Source organism: Lygodium microphyllum, chromosome 27 (assembly GCF_053477565.2).
Source record: "Lygodium microphyllum isolate KBCC chromosome 27, Lygodium_microphyllum_v1.1.10, whole genome shotgun sequence".
Classification (NCBI taxonomy): domain Eukaryota; kingdom Viridiplantae; phylum Streptophyta; class Polypodiopsida; order Schizaeales; family Lygodiaceae; genus Lygodium; species Lygodium microphyllum.
Genome location: NC_141161.1, coordinates 79,513,752 through 79,531,848, shown reverse-complemented (window position 1 = coordinate 79,531,848; position 18,097 = coordinate 79,513,752). Strand labels below are relative to the sequence as shown.

General features: G+C 40.7%; 1 protein-coding gene across 4 annotated transcripts in view; it reads right to left on the bottom strand.

Annotated features, from left to right (window-relative positions):
• LOC148012511 (LRR receptor kinase SERK2-like) overlaps positions 1 to 16,662 on the bottom strand; it is a 129,985-nt gene extending 113,323 nt beyond the window's left edge. Inside the window, exons 1-4 of one of the 4 annotated variants that reach the window (XM_087668774.1) lie at positions 16,386 to 16,662; positions 16,169 to 16,237; positions 13,397 to 13,529; positions 13,218 to 13,289 (exon numbers count right to left, since the gene is read on the bottom strand). In XM_087668774.1, the coding sequence (XP_087524900.1) occupies positions 13,218 to 13,289; positions 13,397 to 13,529; positions 16,169 to 16,237; positions 16,386 to 16,416 (305 nt within the window). In that variant the 5' untranslated portion in view covers positions 16,417 to 16,662. Of the gene's footprint in view, positions 1 to 13,163; positions 13,290 to 13,396; positions 13,530 to 16,168; positions 16,308 to 16,385 lie in introns of those variants that run through there. The other 3 variants (XM_087668772.1, XM_087668773.1, XM_087668775.1) reach the window with 3 other exon arrangements.
• Between the last annotated feature and the right edge of the window lie 1,435 nt (positions 16,663 to 18,097).

The following is an 18,097-nucleotide window of genomic DNA, read 5'->3' as shown; positions in this document are numbered from 1 at the left end:
CAACAGGTGAAAAGACTTCCTAAAAGTCAATCCCCTCTTTCTGAGTATAACCCTTAGCCACAAGCCTAGCTTTGTATTTGGGTTTGCCATCCACACATTTGATTTTGTAGACCCACTTGTTAGGAATAGCTTTCCTATCTTTGGGCAATGAAACCAAATCCCACGTATCATTCTGATACAATGACTTCATTTCTTCCTGCATAGCTTGCTCCCACTTTTTCTTTAACTCACATGACAATGCCTCTTTATATGTAAGAGGCTCACCCTCATCTGTGAGTAAAATGCAGTCCAAAGAGGGATCAAACCTCTGTATGGGTCTCCTGACACGTGTAGACCTTCTCACCCAATGATCTGTGTTATCAGGCAATGGATCTACATCTAAAGGAATGTCAATGACCTCATTATTTGGCTGCTGAACTGCATTTTCAGGTTGCTGTAATAAATTTTCAGGCTGCTGTAATTGATGTTCAGCATGCTGATTTTGTTGCCCAAACTGATTTTCAACATCCCTTGCTGCCCATTTGCATCTGGCTCAATAATGACACGCTGATTATCATAACCAGCATCAGATGGAGCTGAATTTTCAGTGGCTGATGGCTGTTTAAGTGGCTGATCATGCTGAAATTTCACTTTCTTTTTGTCTACATCACTAGATGTGACATTTTTTTAGCAGCTTTGATTCATTAAATACCACATCTCGGCTGTGTAGCACCTTTTTCATGCTTGGAACCCAAACTCTATAACCCATTTCACCATCATCTCCATAACCCATGAAAATGCCTCTGAGGGATTTCATGTCAAGTTTGGTTCTGCTATCAACAGGCACATGTACATAGCATTCGCAGGCAAAGAACCTTAAGTGGTCATATGAAGCAGGTTTGCCAGACCAAACCTCTTCAGGGATGCCACTATCAAGTGCACAATGTGGAGATCGGTTGCAAATATGCACCGCGGTTTTAAGTGCCTCCCCCCAAAACAATTGCGGGAGATTAGCTGTGGACAGCATGCACCGAATCTTCTCACATAAAGTGCGATTCATTCGCTCAGCCACGCCATTAGATGACGGATTATAAGGGGCTGTAAGCTCTCGTTTAATCCCATTTTCATCACAAAAACTATTAAATTGTTTAGATACGTACTCTCCCCCATTATCTGTTCTTATGCATTTCAGTTTTAAGCCCTTTTGAGTACTAACAAATGCATAAAACCTTTTAAACGCATCCAATGCCTCACTTTTCTGCTTAAGCAAATAAACCCATAGCTTTCTAGAGTGGTCATCAATAAAAGACACAAAATAACGGAAACCACTATGAGTTTTTATTGGCACGGTACATACATCGGAATGGACTAAATCCAAGATACATGCCTTCCTAGAGGCTCCATGAGAGTATGAACTCTTTACATGTTTTCCAAAGACACAGTCATCACAAAAGTCAAGCTTTGAGTTTTTCACATCAACTCTTCCAAGTGAAGAAAGTGCATCCAAACCCTTTTGGCTGATGTGTCCAAGACGCTTATGCCATAGCTCCATGTGTGACTGTACTTCTGCAACTGCAACAAACTTTCCAGGAAGTGCCTTGTAATAAAGATAATACAAAGTTTCCTTTTTACCACCTCTAGTGACCAGCATAGATTCTTTTTGTATTTTCCACATTCCACCACCAAAGGTAGTGTAGTAACCCCTGCTATCTAACTGCCCAACAGAAAGCAAGCTCTTCTTAATGCCAGGTACATACCTAACATCATGAAGAATCAATTCCTGGCCATTTTCAAGAGCCAAGTGTATGGTGCCCACTCCTTCAATATCACATGCATGATTATTCCCTAGGTAAACTTTCCCAAGATTACCTGCTGCATAAGTAGAAAAACACTCCAGAGATGGAGTTACATGAAATGAGGCACCACTGTCAACAATCCACGATTGTGACAAACCATCATGAGCAGATAACAAGGCATCTATCACATCCCTTTTAGTGATATACATGTCTTCCACTGTCATAGCATGTGGATCTGAAGATGCAACCAGCAAATCAACATCTTTATCATCTTCTATCTCCTCAATGACAACACTAGATACCATATTTGCCTTTTCTGTTTCTTTAGGGGTAGAGCTGCTATCCTTCTCATTCTTTTTGCCTTTTGCATTAGCCTGCTTCTTGCGTTCTTACTCCTTATAGTACCTGCAATCAGGCTTTTTATGCCCTTTGTGTCCACACTGATAGCAAGTGACATCTTGCTGTTTTTCTTTTCTTTTGCTGCGATTTTTATACTTATTTGCAGCATTTGACTTCTTTTGAGTCCGTCCTCTAACATTATAGGCTGATCCACTGTTTTCCCCACTAGACTTGCGTCTAATCTCCTCATTGAGGATAGAACCACGTACACCATCAAATGTCAAGTTGGGGTTGTTGCTCAATGACACAACCAATGCTTCCCATGAATCTGGCAAAGTCATGAGCAAGAAGATAGCCTTTAGCTTAGGATCAAAACCCGGCAAGCCGGCATCCTGTAACTGACTCAAAATACTTGTTAATGCAGCCAAATGCTCTGAGGCGGGCTTAGAGTCATCAAGCTTTAAGTTGACTAACTTTCGCATGAGATGGACCTGATTAACAGGAGTAGTATTCTCATACGTAACCTTGAGTTTCTCCCAAACTGCATATACACTGTTGAGTCCCTGATATCAACCAAGATATCATCAGTAACTGCCATTTTGATGTAAGTAATGGCCTTTTTATTCATTTTAGCCCAATCTTCATCTGACAAAGCAGCAGGTTTTTGTTCTGCCAAAGCATCTTCACAATCCTTCAGAAAAAGGATACCCTGCATATGATCTTTCCAAAGATCAAAGCCATTGCCATCAAATTTGCGAATCTCAAAAAGATTCTTTGTGTCAGCAGTGGATGCACTTCCAGCCATTTTTCAGCGATAAATTTCTGCAATAGAATGCTGAATGCAATCAGCCAATAGCAAGGTTGTTGTATATAACAGCAAATACACAAACTTGCACTTCAAAGTGTGCCCAAGAAGCAGATATTTTGCTGTAATTGCAGTCCAAAGGGCTGATTACAGCATATACACAAAGCAAATCTGATACATGTGCATACAAGACAGCTCCCACTTCAATAATGCATCACCGTAATTCCCAAATGCAATAACCCGAGTGCTGTATGTGCCACTGTTTCACTGCACAATGAGCATTCAGCAATACATGTACCAAGAGAAGTTGCCTTTTCATAACATTTGATACATCCCAAGTCCAAATTTCTCCCACTTAGCAGTGAATCTACTGTAATTCCACTGTCAAAGCACAAATCGGCTCAAAATACATCACTAATGTGAAAAGCCCCAAATTTTCTGCAATAAATCTGCCCCAACTGCATTAATACATGTTCCAGAGAGCATAAAATGGGCAAATTCAGTAAAATTTCATAAAATCTTGCAAAAGCCCCAAATTTTCCGGGTCCAAGTGTGCACGAATGTCAACCAATCTGACTTAGCTGAGCAAAATTTCACCAATACAGCAAAAGGCCCAAATTTTATGGGTCCAATGTTGAGAAATTTTACTCAAATGAGCAAAATTTCACCAAATTTGGCGAAATCCCCAATTTATACACGCACAATGTCTGCAATTTTGACGCAGATGTCTGTATTATGCATGAACAGCACTAAATCTAGAAAAGCCCCAAATTTTCTGGCTCAAATCTGCACAACTATGAAAATTGTGCTTGCGCGCGCAAACCTGGGCCTGTTTTAATGTGACAAGTCACAAAAAATTGCAAAAAATGACTGTCGCGACCTGTCGACTGATCATGCTGATTAGAAACGAACTGCCGCCTGTCCACGCTGACCACGTCAGCTGTCGCCTGACTGTCGCTGAGCAGATTTGGCTATCGACTGTCCACGCCGACCTGTTTCTGACCTAGCGACTGTCTGTCCAGCTGTCGCCTAAGTAAAACGTGACCTGAACACTGTCGCCTGACTGTCCTGAACAGAAACGTAACTAGGAAAGCTAACAACATGACCTGTGCTGACCTGGAATGGCTGCGCCTGACCTGTCTGGTTACAGACTGAGCAAAAACGACCCTGCAACACTGTCTCCTGCTTCGCGCGTGCTCTCGCCAGACCAGCAGAGATGACGACTTGTTGACTTCTCACGAGCGAAGCGCTGGCGATGTCTCACACAGGCTCCGGGAAGCGGGCACACCTTAGCCGAAGCTCTAATACCAGTTTTAAGGAAAGTGAAAATGCCTAAGTGGTATACGCAGCGAGAATGGAGTGTGTTCAGCATTAGAGAGTGCAAAGAGAGTAGAGACTTGAGTTGGGTGTGTACCAGTGTGGCACACACAAAGAATGAAAGAATGTATTTATGTACAGTACATTTACACCCGCAAGAGTGCGGTCACATGTACAAGTAAAATATATACATAGGAAGTGTAGCGAAGGGCCTTTACACCCAACAACCCTTGACCTTTCTTTCCTTATGTGCCAAAATCTACTCAGTTACCAAAATTTCATCCAGCTCTTCAACCTCAAGCTGAATTTCAATATATTCATCCTCTTATACATTATCACAAAAAGGCCTCAATAGACTGACATGAAAGACATATGTATCCGCCAATGTGGAGATAATTTCAGCTGATATGCCACATCGTTGATCTTCTCCAATACTTGGAAAGGCCCATAGTATCTCATACTTAACTTCAAATACAACCTCTCTCTTCCTTTTATCTTTTTTGACCTTGCCTTTCCAAAACACAGCAATACATAATCGCCCTCTACAAACTGCAAAGCACATCTATGGTGATCGGCTGCCTTCTTTTGCTTTCCCTATGATCTCTGAAGTGCATACTTTATCTTTACATAGATTGCATCCAAGTTTTCCACAAAGCAATCAGTCTCAAAGATCTTACCTTTAGTGTGCAAGATAAATGGTACCTTCTTGCCACCTTCAACCACCTCAAATGGAGCCTTACCAATGGAATTATGCACTATATTATAGTATGCAAACTCAACCAATGGAAAAAACTACTCCCACTATGTCTTATGGTCTAAAAGATAGCATCTTAAAAGATCCAACACTATGAAATAAGCCTCTTCCGACTGACCATCTGTCTACCGACGAAAAGATTATGAGAATTTCAGTGTGATACGCATGTTCTCAAACAACCCGTTTCAAAGTAAACTAGTCATCCGAGGATCTCAATCACTAAATCATCAACTCTGGCATACCATGATACTTAAAGATATGTTGCAAAAACAATCATGCCATATGATCAACCTTTATTTTCTTCCTCGCCGAAATGAAATGGACCTATTTGCTAAACATGCTAATAAAAGTCCATATCCCATCATTCCCCATAGATGCCCTAAGAAGCTCAAAAATAAAATCCATTGCAATGCTCTGCGAAGGCCTGTCTAGAATAGGCAAAGGCTGCAACAAGCCCGGCATCTTTTGCCTATCATGCTTTACCTTCTGACATACGATGCATATCTTGACAAATTGGTCTACATCATGCCTCAAAGCTGGCCAATAGAAGAAATGCTCCACTGCCTTGACTATGACATCAATACCTCTATGTCCTACATACGGAGAAGTATGACTTTCAATGATTACTCTAGGCCTCAACTACTTTGTGGGACACAATTGTCCATGTATCATCAGAAATCCATCTCCTAACACAAAGTGCTCATGCCTCTGGCCATTCCAAAAATAATCATTAGCATATTGCTCTTTTAGCATTCAACTTAGTGTGATAAACCATGCTAACAACTAAAATTTGTGGCTTCTTTGACAGTGCATCAGCCACTACATTCTTTTGCTATCAATATGTACAATTTCAAAATGAAACATAGAGAGAAAATGTGCCCATCTCATATGCTTCTCTAACCACTTTGTCTACGTCAGAAGTACCTCAAAGTCTGACGGTTTGTCTACACTATAAAATCAGTCCCTGACAAATAATATTTCCATGTAGACAGAGCATGAATTACAACCAAGGGTTCTTTCTCATAGACCTGCAAATTTCTCTCTATACCACTGAGAAGATGCCCCCTCATAAGCTACAACTCAGTCATCCTGCATTAAAACAGCCCCAATGCTATTTCCGCATGCATCCCAATGAACCACAAATGACTTTCTTAGATCTAGCAATACAAGCATAGGATCTAAAGTCATCTTTTCAAATGTTGAAATTTCCGCTATTGTCCATCTAATGGCACATTTTTATTTTGCAAAGCATCCAATGGAGATGCAATTTCAACAAACCCGTGTACATACTTCTTGTAGTAAGAACATAAACCCAAGAAGCTACAGATCTCATGAACATTCTTTAAAGGTGTCATAAACATATTTCCTCAATCTTTGTGGGATCCATACGTATACCATCAATTGATAGAATATGCTCCAAAAGTGGATTTCATGTAAAAAGAATTCACTTTTCTTGTCATTAATGATCAACCTATACTTATATATTTCATTGAACACAATATCAAAGTGCTTTCTATGCTCTGTCTCATTCTTTAATAGACAATCATGTCATCAAAGAAAGTGCCTACAAATCCTCTATGTGGCCTGAAGATATGATCCATCATCAGATTAAAAGTGACAAGAACATTCGTAAGTCCCAAAGGCATAACAAGAGACTCATACAACCTAAAAGATATCTTGAAAGCTGTTTTAGCTATATCCTTCTGTCTAATGCGTATCTAATGACACCCACTTTTCAAATCTATGTGGTTGGCTATGGCCGCCCCTTGCAATCTATCCATAGCATCATCAATACAATGGATCAGAAATTGATTCTTTATCATGATTTTATTCAAAGCACAATAGTCGATGCACATATGCCATGAACCATCCTTTTTCCACAAAAAGCACTAGAGAGCAAAAAGGAGATGAGTTGGACTGAATTAGCCCTTTTTCTAGCAACTCATTCACCTAACTCATAATCTCCTCCTACTAGGCTGCACTAACTTTGTAAGGTGGCTTGTTAAGTGGATTGTTTCCAAGGATAAGATCTATAACATGTTCTTCAAGCTGTTCAAGCAATAACTGCTCTAGAAGTGACTAAGAAAAGCAATTAGCATACATTTTCAGAATTGACATGCGATATTTCTCTAACTTAAGATATATCCCCAACATTCTCACTATCATCCCTATCTTCACTATCATTTTTATCCTTCGTAAACACCAAGCACATTAAAAGATGATCGTTACTTTGAAAATCGCAGCTACAAATATAACAGAGACAGATTCCCCTTTCAACTTTATATCCAAGTGTAAGAGTCTTTCCTTTATGCTAAATAGTGATCTCTTTTGCACATGAATCAATCACGGCATGCATACAGTGACGCCATGGCATACCAAGCAGCACATCACAATCCTCAAGTGGAGTAATAAAAAACTCTTCACTATCCATATATCCCTGAAAGTGCAACAGAAGCTTTTCAATGAGTGGTGTGATTGGCTTTGCGTGACCTTTACTTGCCATGCCAACTTTCCCCATGGGTTCCATCTCATCCTCTCTGATGCCTAGATAAGTTGCTATATCTACAAAAATGAAGTTAGCTCATGTACCATTATCAAAGAATATCAATGCATGCCAATCCTTGATTTTGCCCCATGCTTTGCATAACTCAATGGATTCATTGGGTTGATCACTAACAATACCGGGCACCAATCCCACTAATATTGCATGCTTCTTTTCCTTACGATCTCCCTGATTTTCTGATTTTCCAACTTGTTTTCTATTGTGACGGTCCTTTTCTATATGACCCTCATGTTCACAAATAAAGCATTTATTTGTAACCATCAATTCTCTATGTTTGGGCCTTACACGCCATGCATTGGCTGCTACCTACCATAGGGAGTTGTGCCATGCATTCCTGTCTGTGATTCTCATCTAACCATTGCATGAAAAATCATGCTACCACCAAAGTACCCTAGCTGTCCCATCATTGTATGCATGCCTAGCTGCCAAAAATCCATTGGATTGGCACTTCCATGATAACCTTGCATTTGCACCTTGCACTGCAAGTACCAACTATTTTGCTTCATTGGCTTCTTTGGGAACTCAAGAGAAGAATTTGGCACTATCTTTGGTACCCTTTGCTGTCCCGAAGGTTTAGAAGATGACTTCTTTTCCTTGCCCTTGCTGTCCTTCTTTGAAGCATTCAAAAATCAAACAAACTGAGGATCCTTTGCTAATTCAACAAAGAGATTCAGTGTTGTCCTCATCCGATTCCTGGACGGGTCATCAAATTCCTCCTCTTCTTGATGGTTATCAACCTCATTTTGCCTTGAAGGCCTGCATCTTATCCAACATCAACATTTTCAGTATGATGTCCATCATGTAAGCCTTGTCCAAGATAAGGCATTGCACTTTCTTCTTCCCCATGTGAATGTCCATAATACTGAGCAGCATTATCATTGCTTGATTCCATCTCACTGTATGAAGACATCTTACTGTAATTACTCAACAGAGCACCAAAATCAGCACTAGCACAAAGCTTTGGCTTGCAATCAAGTGCCTTTGGCCCACGAAATCCAAGGATTGAGTAGTATCCAGGCAATCAAACCATGAAACCGGCCTTCCTTCTTGGATAGGATGGTACTATGTGATTTAAGCACTTAATTACAGTAATTAAATAAGCATAAATTGAAATGCACACTTTACCTTAATAATCTTCGATAATGGACCCTTGTTGGCCCCAAAACTGGTGCCTCTTTCAGTATCTCTTTAACTTCAATCGTTGGTGGATTGATTACAAGCCAATATTTCACAATCTCCTTGGCTAGTCCAAAAGCTCTTTGCTATACCAAACAATCAGCAAAACAACTTGGATGATTTGCCCTTTGAATTTCACCTAGGACTTGTTCTAATGGAGCCCCAATTGGCCAAATGCTCCCCTAAATTCACAATGGATGGGCTCGCATCTAAAATCCTTGACAATTCTATGAATCTTAGGTGCTGATTTCAATGTACGATACCTTTGACTCATGGCACGGCTCCCAAGAGGCTGCTACTAAACCCTAATTTCTACAAAAATTTAGGGTTTACAGTTGCAGAATTTTCTCTTGTTGTCCACTAGATCTAGCTGTAATCTCCTTCAAATGGTTGAGATTTGCTAAGATAATCTAAGAATGGGCTGGAGAAGATAAGAAGATGCCAAAGGAGAGAGAATTTCCTAATTGCCACGCAGGAAATGGCTGAATTCTAACTATTGCCTGTACCAAACTGCATTGAATGTAGTCGACTGCTACCTTGAGCCCAAACCTATTGTCACCTACAATAAATGCCGTCACCAGCAGCTCCTGATGCTACAAATGTTGTCGCCTTCAGCTCCTAGCCTCCTAGCTGTTGTCTCCTACCTCCAATGGCCTCCAATGGCAAAAAACAAGCTTGATTCTGATCAGCAACACCTTCTCTCTCACACACAAGCTGAAAACTAAACTACATGGCTCAAACCACACCCCATAAACGTTTTCTCAATTTGCATGGGTACTTATGCCAAGTGGCAGCCTTCTAAACCCAATTTTCAGTATTATCAAGCCATTAAATTAATTTTCAAAATTAATTAATTTTGAAAATTAATTTTAACCCTTCTAACCCTACCCAAAATTAAATACGCCCAACCTCTCTATTCATCATTAATGCTAGTCCCTAGTGTCACCACTGATACGTATTGGCCAAACAACTATCCTAGGGTCAACACCAAACTGACCACCAAAGCTTAGTTGCCATAGCTTGTCATAACTTTTTCCTTTGACACCCACTGCATCCACATGGTCCTTGGCCTGTTACCATGAAATAACTGCCATATGCAACAAATGTTTAACAACCTTGCACATTTGATTAGTAACTTAATCAAATGTTACAAGCAAGATTAAAGCATCTCAAAATTTCACATCCCCATGATAAACAAATGCCTCCTCATAATCAATTGTCCTTCTTCTATGCATAGCCTTTGGCTACCAAATTTGCCTTGTACCTGTCTATACTACTATCAACCTTGCGCTTCAATTTATAGACCCATTTGGTTCCAATGGCTTTCTTGCCAAAAGGCAACTCAACAAGATTCCAAGGCTCCTCAACAAGATCCCAAGTATTCTTGGTGGCAATAGAATCCAATTCTTCTTGCATGGCCTGCATCCAATGTACATCTTGCTTGGCTCATGATCATTAACAATGAGCTCATAAATGCATATTCATCACAAAAATCATCTGAAAGATCAACCAAATGAGCCCCCCTTGCATGATGTATTGCATATCTAGCAGCTCTTCTAGTGTGTTGAGGCAAGGGAGCACCATTTTTACTCTCCTAAAGAGTTCATAACAGCTATCTTGGGACTGTTTTTGCTGCATTTATACAACCCTTTCTTGTTGTACTACATGTTCCACTAAAGAAGGCAAAGCATCATCAAGAACCTCCTATTCGGGAGCATGTGGTGCAACAACAACTTGTTGTAGTGAGTCTGTCCGGCCATTCATAGCAAGCTTGGACCCCAAAGAAAGTGGTGAGAGGCCTTCAAAAATATCACCGAAGTCAAAGGTGAATGGCATTTCAAACTGATCATGTGAAAAGGCTGCATTTTCAGCAAAGATTACATCTCTACTGACAAACACTTTCTTTGGGCGTGGATCATACAACCGATAAAATGCATTGTATGGCCTTGTCATCAAGCTTGCCATGAAGCTCCTTCGGCACATGTACATAAGCTATACATCCAAACACTCGAAAATAATCAACCTTTGGTTTCTTTCCATGCCTAGTCTCAAAAGGTGTGATGGTCTTTAGTGCCTTTGTTAGTGCAAAATTTAAGAGAAGATTAGAGCATTGAAGACCCTCTAGCCAAAACTTATGTGGCAGCCCTTTCCTCTCAAGTATACATCTAGTCATCTCCATAAGTGTGCATTCTTTCCTTCAACCATTCCATTCTATTGAGGTGTCATCCTCACAGTGGCTTGATGTGTAATGCCATGCTCAAGCAAAAATGTCTCAAATGCATGAGACATATGTTGAGAAACCACTTCTTCAATCTACACATTTCATTTACGATTTCGCACTAACAGCCCCCAAAAAGGGTTGCTGTCCACATTTTGGTCACTTTTTCAGTGGGCACCCACTTAGTAGTGCGCCACCCTAGACAACTTATGCCTATAAATATGCAGTCACTTCATTCATTCTTACACACCACTTCAATCATTCTTCACCCCTCTTCTCCCATCATTCCGACATTCTTCTCTCTCCTTGCCACTGCTGCTCACACCCCTATTAGAGGACATTGCTGTTCGTGGCCACCTTTCACCTTCCATTCAACCCTATTGTTGTGTTTTACTATGGCGTCCTACTACTGCATTCTACTGCTGCATTTTACTACAATGTTCTACTGCTGCACTTCGCAGCCTGTCTCAGCATCTACAGACTGTGTTTCTCTCCCTCAATAGCTATCCTTCGCCTTTCAATGATTACTTCAATAGCCCACCACCTAGAGGACTGTGTTTCACTCCCTTTATTGTGCAAATTCCCCACAAGTGCTACCGCCTAATTCAAACAGGACAGTACAGTCATCTTCTCAGCTTCAGCCCCGCTATACCAACTTTTCCTCTCATAGAATAATTCAGCCTATCATCACCATCTTCTTGTGTTTCTAAGTTTCTCTTCTGTCTTAGTGTTTGTCGTACACACAATGTGTTTCTCCTCACAAACCCTACTCTCTCTGTGCACCATTGCATATTATGACAACATATACTCCCCCCCTCTATCTGTGCATAGGGTCTGCACCTTTAAACCCGTTTCTACTTCCAATTTTGCAACCAAGTGTTTGAAGTGCATAAATACATTTATTTTTGCCTTCGAATCATACATCCAAATGTATTTGGAGTAGTCACCGATAAACGTAACAAAATACAAATGACCACCTACTGCTCTCATCCGCATATGACCACACACATAAGAGTGTATAAGGTGCAATTTCAGAAGCACGCATTGCACCATCCTTCTTAAAGGCAAACCTGTGCATTTTTCCAAGAAAGCAACCCTCACAATATGGGGCAGTGGAGTAACCGAAATAGGCAAAGCATCAACCATCTAAACACCTCTGAAGAGTCATAAGACTGCCAAAACTCATGTGACCATAGCGAGCATGCCAAAGCTCAACATTCTGCATAGCAGAAGTAAGAGTGCTAACTGTTGAAGCATCATGAGAAATCCTCTCATAAATAGGCCCTTATACAAGGTACCTAACAATCAAAGAGCATAGTCAAGCTCGGCTAGTGTAATAAAGATTTGATGATCTCTTCCACCTTTTTAAGGCTCTATTATCTTTTGATTGAGTTGTGCATTAGGACTGTGAATCTTACATTCGCTTTAAAATCAAGATGGGAGGTATGAATGCCCAGTAAAAGCTTCTTCAATTTTGACTTCTCCTTGGCACATGTTCGCAGAAAGGCGCACACACACACACACACACACACACACTAGCACACTCCAGCACATCAGCAGGCAGTAGAAAAGAAGAACCAGCACGTAGTAGGCAGTCTGTCGTTCCACAGCAGCTCTCACCTTCTCATCACACAACTATACACACATTTGTCCCTTACCCACACATCAGAGGTCTTCATTTAAGCATTACCTCTAAAACAGTTAGGGATAACCGCAACTTGATATCAATCTTCAAATGCTCTCACTTTAGTATAGACTGCGACTATTATGCCTTTTATGTCCTCACTACAGGACCTAGAATAAAATTCAATCAAGTGCAGAAGACCAAGCTACTAGTAGCATAGATAAATTAGGCATGTGATATAGTGTAGCATACCAAGCAATAGGATTACACCCAACCTCCCAAATGTACCATTGAACGTGTTTCATCTACTGATATCGGGGACTGAGTGATTCTTAAAATCCTATTTAAAACATGCTGCACATATCAACTCGTGATTTTGGACTCCTTCCAATTATAGCTTTCCCCAACACTGTTCTAATGTTTTCTCCTATAGCAATCTTTGTTATTCAAAGTTCACAATCAGAAATCTTGTTATCAGCACCTGAGCCTTCCTACTAATCTAATGTATAGTACCATTAGTAAATCCTTTTTGCAACATTGTTCTCCATAGCATGCTTTAAAAAAGCTCCCTTATATGAATTGATGAACCTACAGTGTCTGTAGCATGCTTTAAAAAAGCCCGGTTAATATGAATTGATGAACCTACAGTGTCTGTAGTTTGGTGAGATTAGCAATTGCTCCAGAAAGAACTCCAGACAAACCAAGACCAGCAAGATTCCTGTGAAACAAACATGCAAGATATGTTCTCTAAGATCCAGCACATATTATATGAAATCCAACCCAAACAATCACTTGGAAAGATATTAGTGAGAGTTTGCATCTTACACTGATGTAACATGGTTATCTGTGCAGACCACCCCACTCCAGCTGCTGCACGGGCTCACAAGATCTTGATTCCAAGAAGGCAATGCATTGTTGCCATTATTGAGCAGATTTTTAACTTCAATTAGTGCATTGCCTGCATAGTTGTTTATGCAAAAGAAAGTCAGGGACCCAAGGCTCCTCGTAGTTAGTTGTAAGACCTCCCACAAAATTTAGAATGCTGCTACATTTGGCCTAGTTTTAGTGAACTAGGTGATGAAGAGATGTGAATTTCAGGATCGAAACCTTCTTGAGTTGTTCACTAGAGGGTAAAAGCAGGAAAGTCTTTGTATATACTCAAAGAAATCAAGACTAAAAAAGGCTTAGCAGCAAGACTAGAGCTAAATGGACTAATTATATACTCAAAGAAATCAAGACTAAAAAAGGCTTAGCAGCAGGACTAGAGCTAAATGGACTACCGGAATTATATCACATACAAAGCATCTCAAGGTAGTCTGAGGGGATATTTAGGTAATCTTTGGTTTTTTTTTGTAAGGATGTCATCTCCGCAGCTCGAAGAATAGCCAGGATTCCCCCAGCTGCAAAGGACGAGAAGTCTAAAATCTTGCTAATGGCTCTCCTTTCAACTGGTCATGGCATCCTCTGAGGGTACGGACGACGGAACTCCAAAAATTATGCACAATGACCTCAACCAGAGCTAAAAAGACTACCAAGGAAAGGTCCCCAAGTGATGCACTCCGCAAGCCCTGTTCAGCTTACTATGGGATGCTGCATGCTCCTCTCCACACCAGTTGTGTCTCGTTGCAAACCAAAAGGAAACGCTTTATAATCTGCTGGCAATACCCAAGCATCTGTGCTGCTTACGACATTTGTGAACACTTTAGAGTACAACATAGAGTATGGAATGTCATGTGCTATGATGTGACATACCAATAGGCTTCCATGTGGAGCCATGAAAGAAAGCTGGCTAAAAGCATGGCAAAGCATAATCCCCATAGAGTCATCATCGAGTCTACTTTCACATGCATGAACGAAAATTAGGTTTTTTTGTGTACGCTTTCTTAATTTTATTTGAGTTTTTTTTTTTTTTTTTTAAAGGTGACTCAAGGCCACTCAAAGTAACAACTCGATGCATTCATGTGGCAAGTCTACATAATGTGCATGTGACAAGTCATTTATTAATTTATACTTTTAATATATACTAAAAAGGCTATTTTACATTTGTGATTATTTTCTTTAGTCTAAAGAGCTGGTTGGATGTACCACAACCATGTTGCTTTTGATTATTGACATTTAGTTAGCCAAAGGGGACAATGTTGCACAAGGAGAGTGCACTGGAATCGACATATGAACACTCTTCTATTCTTGGAACCTCATGGTGATGCACGTGTATGTGCCATCTAGTGAATCAAATAGAGATAGTGGAGATTCCAATTGCTATGCATCAAATCCACATGTGTGTATGCGGGATGAAGGTGAAGTGAAGTGATAGGCTTGCTTGTAGGTGCAAAGATGTGTAGTGACCTTTGAATATGTGAGTAGCTGTCTAGTAACCAAAAATGTGAGTTAATTTTTAATAACTTACAAGGTAGGGTTAAACTCTTTAGAAACCCCAAGTGTAAAAATATTGTTTTACGAAACTTTCGTTTTGAAGGAAAGAGGTAGGTCAATGGAAACCACAGACCCTGACCCGTTTTTGCTTGTTTCGGATAGCCCGCCCACATGGAGGCTTTAGAGCTCACCATGTTGAGCATTTGTTGACGTGTCGAAGGAATGTCCAATTTTCCAGCCCAAACCCATGGGGAAATTCTGTGTTTTCGAGCATGATGAAGGTCTCTACGTGTCGATCAACATTTGGTCTCCCCTCACAAAAAGGTCGTTCATCTCTGAAACCACCGTAGGAAGGAAGGGAGGAAGCGCTTCAAAAGCTCATGTGCGAGGGCTCCGAAGTTTTGTCTAGACAAGGGGAGGGAGAGGCTGGTTGTGTCATGGGCGGCTCGATCTACAAGCACGTTGACTGCTGTTTATTAGGGTTTGCAGGTAGGTGTGTTACTAGAAAAGCATTGTTTTTCGTTCCACGTGTGTCGATCTTCTTTGATTCACCCTCGAGGATCAACCGCAAGTTGTTTCCTCAGGAATATAGTTCTCTGCAGCCGACACCTCTACCCTCTGTTACCTTGGGGCTGAGAGTGGAAGTGATGCGGATGCTTAATGCCATACTTGGAGCTCGTGTGCTCCTGCGATCGTACTTTGATTGATACAACCGCAAGGGAGTGACACACTGGTCGATCCTGCAGAAACACACTTTTTCAAATTCTTGGTTCAATGTTCAGCGATTCTTTTGAATACTGTGGTTGTAACAAAATTCGTGGTGGCTGTAATGGAGCCGGGAAATCGGCAATAAACAGACTGCATCGTCTGACATCAGGCACAGCACTCCAGTGTAGTGGCCAGACCTAGTTCTTGATCTTGTCAAAGAGTACAGTGAAGGCTGAAGAAATCACAAGTCACCTGTGTAACTACTTGATTCGTAGAGAGCCCTGGCTCATTAAGATTTTTCTCAAACTCTCCTTTTCTAAGATAAGGCACACCCACTCACGCCCACTTTAATGATTGCAAAATCCCTCCAAATAATGTCCGAGAGAGCAACGCAGCCTTTTAGACTCAAACTCAAATACTTTCAACCATCTCATTGACAACCTCGCCAATTCAACCTCACAATTCTCCTTGCTCAGCCTACCACAGAGACAGGATTTTGGAAATTCAGAAGCGTACCTTCTGCATTTGACATGCCAGCAGAGAATTGTGGAGATTGGAACAAAAGGCCGACCAGACACCAGCAGACTGCTGAGACAACCATTGCGATATCACAGAAAAGCAGGGAGGATCATGGTCCCGGTTGAAGCTTTCTCAGCTAAGGAGGCAATAGATGTAACTATTTAGACCTGTGATCGTGTGGAAATATAACATCTGTCTGAGTTAGAAAACTTACGAGCTTGAAGAGCTAGCTGATGCAACAACATCTCTGTGCCGGAGTGAGGCAAGAAGTTTCGTGCCCTATTTGAATAGCTATGTACTGATTCCTCCGCTGTGAGAGTCTAGCTTAAAAGTTAGAAGCCACGACCTCGGTTGTGAGTCGTGACGAGCGCGAGAGAGAGAGAGAGAGAGAGATTCTGACCATTTCCAGCCAGAATACCGATTTATCTACTCCCAGTTGCACTTACTCCCAAGTTCCATCGACTGTCCGCGAAAAACGTGAGCTATTATAATCTCGACACTTGTTTTTCCGAAAGAAGAAAAAGAAACTCCATTGATAAGCACCCCGCGATGGAGGTGATTGTAGCCCAAGAGCTGGGCCATGCCTACCTAGGTCACTAACTTAAGCGGTGCTTGCACAAACTTGTATAAGGTTATGACCACATGCGAGTAGTTTGTGTAAGTCAAAAAGCTACCCCATTGTCATATGTTCATCTTTGTGTTTGTGTGTGTGTGTGTGTTTTAAAGGGGGGTTAATGAAGATACAAAGCCTCACGTTTGTAACTACCTTACAAATTGCATTGCATGAAGTCTCTCCCGATCTCAGTCTTTGCACAAGTCAAATTCAATAAACAGCCCCTATTTTAAACTTTTACACACACACACTCTCTCTCTCTCTATGTGTCTACATGTGTGCACATGCATGTGCACAAACCGAAGCTATAATAATAGCCCTTAAATGCCGAAGTGTATCATTAAAGTTAAAATGTATGTAAGGTCATTTGCGAAACACGATCGATGCTTCGTGTAATGATGTTACTCAAATGCTTGATAGTTCACACTCAATGATTACTTGAATTGAGTGTGAATCATATATAATATGGTAACTCTCTCTCAATACAAAGTACAAAGACATTCTTTTTCTTTTAACTCTACTCAAGCTTTTTTCTTTTCATTGTGATGCTACTTTCTTTGACTTTCTTCTTAAAGCTTGGAATTTACTTGAAGTGTTAAGGTAAAAATAGTGATGACACATTGAAAATTTAATTGTTGATTTTTTAAAAATGGTGGCCTACTTGGAGGGCACACCATTTTGGGTATACGTTGGATTTTATCCCTCTCAAGTATGGGGTTTATTTTGATGGTTTAGGGTTCTTCAATGGCAAACCATGTTGTGTGTGTGTGTGTGTGTGTGTGTGTGTGTGGGGGGGGGGGGGGGGGGGGGGGGGGAGGGGGAATCCTCATCAAGCCTTGCTTTTATTAACAAACATATGTCATCTATAAAGGGAGAGTCTAGAACTTTTTTTTATGATGTAATGTGATATATACTAAACATAAAAGGAAAATTGAGATATATACAATTGTAGTCATGGCCTTCAAATGTTAACAAAATTCAACTACATCTGGCCAAGCTCTTGTAGGCTACTTTAAATAAATGTCTTCTCCCTTTCACGACCCTAAAGATGGCCAAACTAGCACCCCTAACCATCTTATAGACATCACTACTTGCAATTATGCTTTCCTTCCCAATTACTACTTTGTTCCTATTAGACCACACACGTTTGAATATCACTACATTGACTACATTCCAGAGCTTCAGGACTCCTCATCCATTTTGCTTGCATCTCCAAATAAGACCATCCACATCTTCAACATCTCATTTAGATTTGGCACTTTGAACCACTCCCTTTGTTTCTTCTACGCTGACCTTTTGGAAGTCCAGAGCAA